Source organism: Artemia sp. Qi Xiang Cuo, chromosome 6, assembly GCF_049724085.1.
Source record: "Artemia sp. Qi Xiang Cuo chromosome 6, ASM4972408v1, whole genome shotgun sequence".
Taxonomy (NCBI): Eukaryota; Metazoa; Arthropoda; class Branchiopoda; order Anostraca; family Artemiidae; genus Artemia; species Artemia sp. Qi Xiang Cuo.
The window spans coordinates 16,840,224-16,850,399 of NC_142799.1; the positions used below are offsets into that span (position 1 = coordinate 16,840,224).

Sequence of the window (10,176 nt, forward strand, 5' to 3'; positions counted from 1 at the left end):
GCCTGTTTTTTAAGTCAATAAAATTAAAATAATATTCACAAGAATATCCGTTGATGTAAAAGTTTGTTTTTTCTTTACAGCAGTTTGCGTATTTGCGAACTTATCCATGCGTGCGTCGATTCTCCAAGTCAACTATTCGTCCTGAAGGCTCAAATTTTGTAGGAGAGCAAACACGGCAGTTTTCGATTTTTTTTTGTTTTTCTGGAGATCACAATAGAACCTTAAAATAGCTTTAAGATCATTTTTCTAGAGATTTTTCAAATGAATTAAAAAAAAATATTCTGAAAAATAAATAATAATTTCAAAGAGATATTCTTGAAGAAAACCTAGATTCATTCGTTTTGAACTTAGTTAATTGAAAGGTGGGTTTAGTATGAGAAGCTGGCCCAGACAAGGGGAAAGACGATAGAGAAAGATAATGCACGAGCAAATGAGACAAGAAGCCAAACTGATGCCAGTATATATTAGGTTTAGAAGAGAGAAAAAAAAAGTTATGAAAATCAAATATTTAAAAATGAGCAGGCCAACAGCTAAATCAATTGACTCAATAAAAGAAAACCTGAAAAAAAATGCTTGCTGAAATGAATGGTATCAAAAATACAACTCAATAATGCTTATCAAAATCTGGATTATTTATATTTCAACTTAATAAGTTGATGTAGGTAAGGAAAAATTGAAGAGAAATGAAAACTTCTTGGGAGGATGGAGAGGGAGGCTTTTGAGGGAGACTGAAATGGAGAAGGTGCATCCATAGCTGTGTTGGCCTCATGTGGAAGTGCTGTAGTGAGATGTTAATAGTATTAACAATTAGCCTGTACTGTAATCACTCAGACAGACTGGGTTAAAAATGAAATAAAATGGCTGTGGTGCATAGCTATGCTGGCCTCAGGCAGCTTGGTACTGAGTTGTTAATAGTAGTAGGAGTAACAATTTGGGCTATATCTGAGAGCACCATGGGATTGGAGTACACTATCACAAACACTAGGCCTAAAATTATATTTGAAAAGAACATTGAAAAAAAAAATTATAGCCTACTAGGCCTACTTTTATGTTATTAATGTGGATGTTTGGTGAAAGTCTAGTTTTGCCAAGAAATTGGAGCTAGAACTTTACCTGGTTCCTTCTGCAGAACTAGGGTAAAAACCAGTATCCAATTGATGAAATTGTGTAAAACTACAACCCTCACATCTCATTAACAAAGAAGAATTGAGAAGAATTGTGTATCACTGTAACACTATAGCGTTGCCTATAGTAAATGCCATACGGCTCCAATGTTTTATTATTATTTATTTTATTTTTTCCCAGAGGCACTTCATATAAGAGGTTATTGTAAAAACTTCAAAGGGGGCTCATTTAATTGGAAATTGAGAGCTCTAGTGCCCTTTTCAAGGGTCAAAACTGATTGAAATGCAACAAACACCCCTTCCACGCCCACCATTTCCCCAAACAAATCCAATCAAAATTTTGAGATAGCTATTTTGTTCTGCGTAGTTGATTTTCAGATAGAAATGTGTTTTTGGGGAGGACACTTCCCCCACAGCCCTCAGGGCAAGGCTTGTAAGTTATACCCTGGGGGCATATAAGCTTTCTATAGAAAGTTTTGTCATAAAAACTTTAAAAAGGGCTCATTTGATTGGAAATTCAAAGGGAGTGCCCTTTTAATAGTCAAAAATGATTGGAAGGCAACTAAGTTATGCCCTGGGGGTATATATGTTCATATGGAAGGGATGTTTGTGTAAACTTCAAAGGAGGCTCATTTGATTGGAAATTTAAAATTCAAGTTCACTTTTTAAGTGTCAAAAGAGATTGGAGGGCACCTAGCCCCCTCCCCCTCCGCGCTCTTTTTTCTAAAACCCATCTGATAAGAACTTTGAGATAGCCATTTTTTTTAAAATAATTCAAAGACCATATAACAAAAACTCTGGGGTCAACAGATCCCCCTGGGGCCCAAAGACAGGTGTTGTAAGTTATGCCCTGGGGGAATATATGGTTCTTATGGAGGGGATGCTTGTAAAAACTTCAGAAAGGGCTAATTTGATTGGAAATTAAAAGCTCTAGTTCAGTTTTTGAGAGTCAATAGAGATTGGAAGGCAACTAGCCCCGCCACCCCTTTTCCCCAGTAAAGGCCTACGGCTCCAATATTTTATTACTATTATTTATTTTCCCAGATACACTTCATATGGAAGGGTAAAGAGGAGGGGAAAGACGATAGAGCAAGATAATGCACGAGCAAATGAGACAAGAAGCGAAACTGATGCCGGTATATATTAGGTTTAGAAGAGAGAAAAACAAGTTATGAAAATCAACGTTTAAAAATGAGCAGGCCAAAAGCTAAATCAATTGGCTCGATAAAAGAAAACCTGAAAAAAAATGCTTGCTGAAAAGAATGGTATCAAAAATACAACTCAAAAATGCTTATCAAAATCTGGATTATTTATATTTCAACTTAATAAATTGGAGCAATATATAAAATAAAAATGAACTTTAAGATTCGATTTACCATAATCATCCTTTTCGCAAACTTACAGGAGAAAAATTTCCTCCCATAAACTCAGAAACACATTAGGTTCTAGTGACATTCAAACACAATATGAAGGTTAAACCAAATGAGTGGTCTATACAGCTGCCAAATCAACTGAACGCTACAAGCACAGGAGGGTTCTGAGCGTTTACCCCCCCCCCCAGAAAATACCCCCAGGGAAATACCCCCCCCCCCGTGGAAAATAAGCCTTTCCAAATTTTAGAATTTTATTTGAGTTTTATTTTTCTAATTTCTGTAGTGAGAAGGAATTTTGGTACTTGTGTATTATGCGCCACTCACTCAAATTTACGCTTTGTAAATCTCGACAACTAACCTGTTTCTTCGTCAGTTTTTTTCAGCCCTTCGCGAGACAAGACAAAGACAAGTGACAGAACATATGGGAAATATATAATTTGGGCTATATATTTGCACCTAAGGATAGGGGGGGGGGGGTAAATATTTGGACAGTTTGAAGCCAAAAAACAATTCTTTCTAGGTATATGGCCACTAAAATATTACAGAAGAATAGCGAGGTATGTGGAAATTTTGTTGACTAAAAAAAAAAAAAAAAAAAAAAAAAAATCCTAGTATAAAGTAAATGTAATGTTTCACTTGGTGTTTTTTCCAAGTATTAAGTGGCTTTTTTTTTAAATGACCGTTTTTTAACGTATTAGGCCTAATTACTATTATTCGGTTAATGTAGTGTTTCATTCAAGTGTTTAATAATGATCGCTGATCAAAGTTTAAGTTGTTTTTGCCTTTCATTTATGTTATTTTACTGTGTTCACCGCCGTATATTTGGCTTTAAAATACACTTATCTATCTATCTATCGAATATGCAGAATGATATTGTACCAAACACATTTTGCATGTAGACCCGCTATACTTTAACCCCCCCCCCTTAAAGTGAAAATCTTTAGCCCAAATTTATTTCTAAAGTAATGAAAAAACTAACGAAAAAACCGATATGTTCTCAAATTTGACACAGCGTAAACTTGAGTGAGTGGTATATAATACACAAGTACAAAAATCCTTCCCCCTACAGAGATTAAATAAATAAAACTAAAAAAAAATTCTCAAATTTGTAAAGCCTTATTTTCTACGGGGGGGGGGGTTACCCAGGAGTATTTTACGCGGGGGGGGGTATTTTCCGAGGGGGTGTTTTCCGCGGGGGTATTTTCCGAGAATTTTCCGGAGGGGGGGGGTAATCACTGGGGGGGGGGGGTAAATGCCGGCTGCCGCACACGAGAGAAATATGGCAAAGAAATTGGCAAAATTTTACGTTAATAATACTTTAATAATTTAAATAATAATACTTTAATAATACTTTAATAATACGTTAGTAATACTTTATTATAATCAATCCCCAATCCCCTCGTGAGAAAGTAAATGAAGGATAAAAAATGAGGAGGTTCAGCTATAATTTCACAGCTCCACCTTGAAAACCATAGTCCTTACGCCCTTACGAAGTTAAGAGGAGAGGCAAGGATTGGTTAAGTCTCCCCATAAAAACTCATTGACTACTCTATTAAAATTCTTTGAGCCAAGTGTAAAGTCAATTTTCTACATATACTAGTATGTGCCCCCCTCCAAGTAAGTTTGTCCCCTCCATCTCAACTACCGGGTAAGGCTGTGTTAGCACAAGTATCAAATTAGGTAATATAAGTAATTAAATAGAATCATTTGTATTTTTTCCCAATGTGTTGAAGAAACAAAATGTGTTTAATCCAACACAGGTGTTAAGAGAGAAAGATAGACGATTATAAAATACTATATAAACAGCTATTATTCCTATTGTAATTTTATTGATATTGGTTTTTAAGGAGGGCTATAGATCCCAAATAGGTGCTTGAGTTCCTCACTACTGCTTATTATTTTCCTCCTGCTTTTCTTTAATCTGAATTTGTTTTTCCTTGTATGTGTTGTTAGTTTATGTTTCCTGTGCGGGCTTTGCAAATTGTTCAATAATTCTATCCATATGTATATAGTATCGAATAGTCAGATTGACAGTAAATATTGAGCAGTTCCCACAAATGACCTTCGAATAAAGTGAGCATATCACTCGATGCCACTTTTATGCTCTCTCCGAATATAATAATCGTTTTTGTCGCAATGGCGATTTTAAGCTTTCTGGATGGTTTATATACCTCTATTAGTGTCACTCTTGTTAAAGCCGGTTTACCCGGAATCAATAAATGCATGGGAAATATATGATATGGGCTATATATTTGGGTAAGGTTAGAAAGGTTAGGCTAGGTTAAGATTAAATTTGCAATAAAAGCGATTATCATATTCGGACAGAGCAAAAAAAAGGTATCGAGTGGTATGTTCACTTTATTCGTAGGTCATTTACTTACCAGATTGGCTTGAACTGACAGAAAAGTCTTTCCCTGCCCTGAAAGAAACATTTTTTTACCGTTTTGCCACGAGTTTATCTTAAATTGCACTTGGAGTTACTAAGGATCTAAGCCCTACTTACTGTTCCATCCATATACTGCACAAGTAGAATAATAAGAACTTGTTAACCGCAGCCAGAAATCAATGGCTCGTGATTCCCTATTAAACTTAAGGTACTAAGAGCTTTAGTTTCTAACGAGCGCCTCGGGTTGAAAGAAAACAACAAAAACAAATTATAATTTAGCTAATGACGAAACAACAAATCACAAAACAAAGAGAGAAATGAGGACAATAACAGCCAGAGACAAACAGAAGAAAAAATAATGAAAATATCTTGGTTGAGACCTCCGCTCAACCGTCCTCTGTGTAGAATAATAATAATAATAAAAAATGCAGATAAAAGTCCGAAGGACAATATAAAAACCAAACCTCAAAATAAACAACAAAGCTAAAATAAGGACCCTTTCGAAGCAACGATGAAAGGGTAACTGAATAAAAAATACAAAACTGAATGTGATTTCACAATTTCATTTTATTTAAAGCATTCTTAAGGGCTAATCGCTTGAAGTGATTAGCCTTTGTCGCTTAAAGCGCTAATTACTTGAATCGATTAGTCTTTGTCGCTTAAAGCGCTAATCCATTAAATTGCTTAAAGCGATTAAATCAATTTTAAAATCCTCGATTGTAAATAACCTTTAATTTCTTGGGTGAAAAAATAAGCAAACTGCAAGCTAAAAAAACATCCAACCCGGGTAAGGAAGAACCGATTTTAGTTTTCTGTTAACTGTGCAATTGCGCAAATTATGAAATAAAAAAAAAGGATTGCATAAAAATTATCTTGTCATTATTACAAAACTATACTGTAATATTTATGACAGAGAAGGATCGAAAAAATATTGGTTGAAAAAGTGGAATCATTCCTTTCCGTTAAGATTTTTTGCTATTTCTTTGCATCTATTTGAACGTAACAGTCAGTTTGAATTAAAAAAAAATATGTTTATATCATGTAAAATTAATAAATTGAACTGGGATTTTGAACAGAGCTTTCGGTTAAACTGTATGATTAATTGTTTGAACTTACAGGGCATACTACAGCTGGTATGCTATTGTTTGCGTTCCTTGGTCTTTTTTTACTTTCCAAAGTTTCCTTAAATATCCAGACTGGTGGATCCAGGGGGGCGGGGGGCCCCTTCGTTCAAGATTTTTCTGGTGCCCTCATTCCTCATTGTTTTTTTCACTCTTTGTTTTAAATAGACTTAACAATTTAGTCAATTATTGGCGCCCTTGTGATATCCCCCCAAGATTTGGCTTATTTGCAACCTTGTCAAATTGCCTCCTCTCCCCTTAAATTTTGCTCTGCATCTACCGCTGAATATCCTGAAAACTTACCCAGGGGCATCGATTCAAGAAAATCCTGGGTGAGGGGCAAGGATTTTTTCAAATTTTAAAATGAAGATACAAAAAAAATCAAATCTAGGAGGAGGGGAAATTTTGTTGCTGTCTCCTTTTTTTAATGAAAATGCCAAAACCATTATTTTTGAACATCTAGAGGTCAAAATCGCCTCCTACTGCCTCCCACTAAGCATCACTTCTGGGTTTAAACCAGTTAAAACAGCTAACTCGTTTCTATGTTATTCAATTTCTTATACCCTAATTTGCAAAAGAATCATTTCCTCGAATGCATTTAACCTAAGGAACGAACACAGTTAATATCCTTCTGTCTTTCTCTTAGCAATGTAGGTCAAATTTTCACACTGGCATTGTCCCGTCTGTATCATATTCATGAAATAAAGATCTCCGATTGTCTAGGTCCCTAGCTTCGAAATTTTGGTGCAACCGAACAAGGCAGTATATTCCAAGGTACTACTTTGCCAACGCCCCCGTACCAAACAGGTTTTTCCGGTAGGTAAACAGGTCATTACACTCGGTCATTACACTCTTTGTCAAGAGGATTTACGCAATTTCAAAGTATAACTTGATTGTTGAGTAGGATTTGAATAAAAGGAATAGTTTTCTTTACACTTCATATTAGTAAGAGAATTGAATTCAAAGAGAATAGTTTTTATTTGTGAGGATATTAGTGGAGAAAAAAAAAATTAGTGCTGAATTTAAACTATTGGAGAATAATAATGGAACCGACAGCAGCAGTAGCAATGATATAAGAGGACCTAATGTGGCTTTAGAAATAACTGCTGGTTTTAGAATATATCTTTAATGGGACCTTATGTATGAGAGATATGTGATATCATTAATCAAATTTAAGCAGGAGGAGCAGTTGTGTTTTGCTGGAAAAGTAAATATTCTCCATATAAATAAACTTCGGTCAGCATTAGATGTCCTATCGAAATATATTGATGAGAACAAAATGCATCAGTGAATATTATTATTGTAATTATGATCAATAAAAATGTTTCTAAATCAATGGTAGTAGAGTAGGAACTACCATATTGCCGCCTTTACGTTCCTTCCGGTTTTTCTGGTAGGTAAACAGGTCATTACACTCGGTCATTACACTCTTTGTCAAGAGGAATGAGTACAATACATCTTTCAAAGAGGAACGAGTATGGTGTGTGTGGGTGTGTGTGGGAGTTGGTTTTTTATCTAGTTGTTTTGTGTTTTTTTTTGATTTTGTGTGTGTGTGTTTGTGTGTGTGTGTGTGTGTGTGTGTGTGTGTGTGTGTGTGTGTGTAAGTTTTTGTGTGTGTAAGTTTTTGAGTGTGTGTGTGTGTAAGTTTGTGTGTGTGTAAATTTTTTTCTGTGTGTGTAAGTTTTTGTGTGTGTGTATTTTTTTGTTTTTTTTATTGTTTTTGTGTGTGTGTAAGTTTTTTTTTGTGTGTGTGTAAGTTTTTTGTGTGTGTAAGTTTTTGTGCTGGTTTTTTCTGTTTTGTGTAGTAAAGTTTTTTTTGTGTGTGTGTATTTTTTTGTGTGTGTGTTTTTTTGTGTGTGTTTTTTAGTTTTTTTGTGTGTGGGTAAGTTTTTGTTTGTGTGTATTGTTTTGTGTGTTTGTTTAATTGTGTTATATGGTTTGGTTTTGTGTGTGTGTAAGATTTTTGTGTGTGTGTAAGTTTTTTTGTGTGTCTGTGTGTGTAAGTTTTTGTGTGCGTGTGTAAGTATTTGTGTGTGTGTGAAAGTTTTTTTGTGTGTGTGTAAGTTTTAGTGTGTTTAAGTTTTTGTGTGTGTGTAAGTCTGTATTTTTGTGTAAGTTTCTGTGTGTGTGTAAGTTTTTTTGTGTGTTTAAGTTTCTGTGTGTGTGTAAGTTTCTTTGTTTGTCAGTCTTTGTGTGTGTATAAGTTTTTGTGTGTGTTTTTGTTTTTTTGTGTGTGTAAGTTTTGGTTGTGTGTTTAAGTTCTTGTGTCTGTGTAAGTTTGTTTGTGTGTGTAAGTTTGTTTGTGTGTGCGTGTAAGTTTTTGTGTGTGTGTGTAAGTTTTTGTGAGTGTGTAAGTTTTTGTGTGTGTAAGTTTTTGTGTGTGTGTTCAAGTTTTTATGAGTGTGTAAGTTTCTGTGTGTGTGTAAGTTTCTGTGTGTGTAAGTTTTTTTGTGTGTGTGTTTAAGTTTTTATGTGTGTGTAAGTTCTTGTGTGTGTGCAAGTTTTTTTGTGTGTGTTTAAGTTTCTGTGTGTGTAAGTTTTTTTGTGTGGGTAAGTTCCTATGTGTGTGTAAGTTTTTGTGTGTGTAAGTTTTTTTGTGTGTGTGTAAGTTTTTTTGTGTGTGTAAGTTTTCGTATCTGTGTATGTTTTTTGTGTGTGTGTGTTTTTTTGTGTGTGTTAGTTTTTGTTTGTTTGTTTTATTTTTTTTGTGTGTTTAATTTTTTTTGGGTGTGACTATGTTTGTTTGTGTGTGTAAGTTTTTGTGTGTGTGTAATGTTTTGTGTATGAGTAAGTTTTTGTGTGTGTGTGTGTGTAAGTTTTTTTTTGTGTGTGTGTGTGTGTGTATGTTTTTGTGTGTGTGTAAGTTTTTTTGTGGGTGTATAATTTTGTGTGTTTGATTTAGTTTTTGTGTGTGTGTAAGTTTTTATGCTTGTGTAAGTTTTTGTGTGTGTGTAATTTTATGGGTCTGTGTTAGTTTCTATGTGTGTGTGTATGTTTCTGTGTGTGTAAGTTTTTGTGTTTGTGTAAGTTTTTGTTTGTATTTAAGTTTTTTTTGTGTGTGGGTGTAAGTTTTTTTGTGTGTGTGTAAGTTTTTGTGTGTGTGTAAGTTTTTGTGTCTGTGTAAGTTTTTGTGTGTGTGTGTAAGTTTTTGTGTGTGTGTGTGTTAGTTTTTGTGTTTGCCTTTACGTTTTTGTGTGTGTTTATTTTTTTTTGTGTGTTTGTAATTTTTTGTGTGTGTGTAAGTTTTTGTTTGTGTGTAAGTTTCTGTGTGTGTAAGTTTTTGTTTGTGTGTGTTTAAGTTTTTATGTGTGTGTAATTTTTTGTGTGTGTTTAAGTTTTTTTGTGTGTGTGTAAGTTTCTATGTGTGTAAGTTTTTTTGTGTTTGTAAATTTTATCTGTGTGTAAGTTTGTGTGTTTGTGTTATTTTTTTTGTTTTTGTTAGTTTTTTTGTTTGTTTATTTTTTTATGTGTGTGTAAGTTTTTTTGTATGTTTTAGATTATTTTGGATCGTTAGTTTTTTTGTTTTTTTTTGAGTTTTTGTGTGTGTGTATGTATTTTTGTGTGTATGTGTATTTGATTGATGGTGGTTTTGATTTTGTTTGTGTTTGTTTTTTGTGTTTGTTTGAGTTTTTTTTTTTTTGTAATTTTTTGTTTTTTTGTGTTTGTTTTTGTGTGTGGGGTAGTTTGTGTGTGTGTGTAAGTTGTTGTGTGTGTAAGTTTTTGTGTGTTTTTTTGTGTGTGTAAGTTTCTGTGTGTGTGTTTAAGTTTTTGTGTGTGTTTAAGTTTTTGTTTGCGTGTAAGTTTGTATGTCTGTGTTAGTTTTTGTGTGTGTGTTAGCTTTTTTTGTGTGTGTATGGTTTTGTGTATGTGTGTAAGTTTTTGTGTGTGCTTATTTTTTTGTGTGTTTTTTAGTTTGTTTGTGTGTGTTAGTTTTTTTGTGTGTGTGTGTAAGTTTTTGTGTATATTTTTGTGTGTGTGTATTTTTGTTTGTGCGTGTATTTGTTTTTGTGTGTGTAATTGTTTGTGTGTGTGTATTTGATTGTGTGTGTGTGTGTGTGTAAGTTTTTGTGTGTGTGTAATTGGTCGCGTTTTAGTTAGTTTTTGTGTGTGTGTAAGTTTTAGTGTTTGTTTTTTATTTTGTGTGTGTGTAATTATTATTGTTTGTTCAATAT

The 10,176-nt window shown here is 33.9% G+C and overlaps 1 protein-coding gene across 1 annotated transcript in view; it reads left to right on the top strand.

Annotated features, from left to right (window-relative positions):
• LOC148950921 (uncharacterized) overlaps positions 1–230 on the top strand; it is a 63,402-nt gene extending 63,172 nt beyond the window's left edge. The window contains exon 5 of the mRNA XM_089090952.1: positions 81–230. Coding sequence (XP_088947078.1) covers positions 81–230 — 150 coding nt within the window. The remainder of the gene's footprint in view (positions 1–80) is intronic.
• The last annotated feature ends 9,946 nt before the right edge of the window (positions 231–10,176 follow it).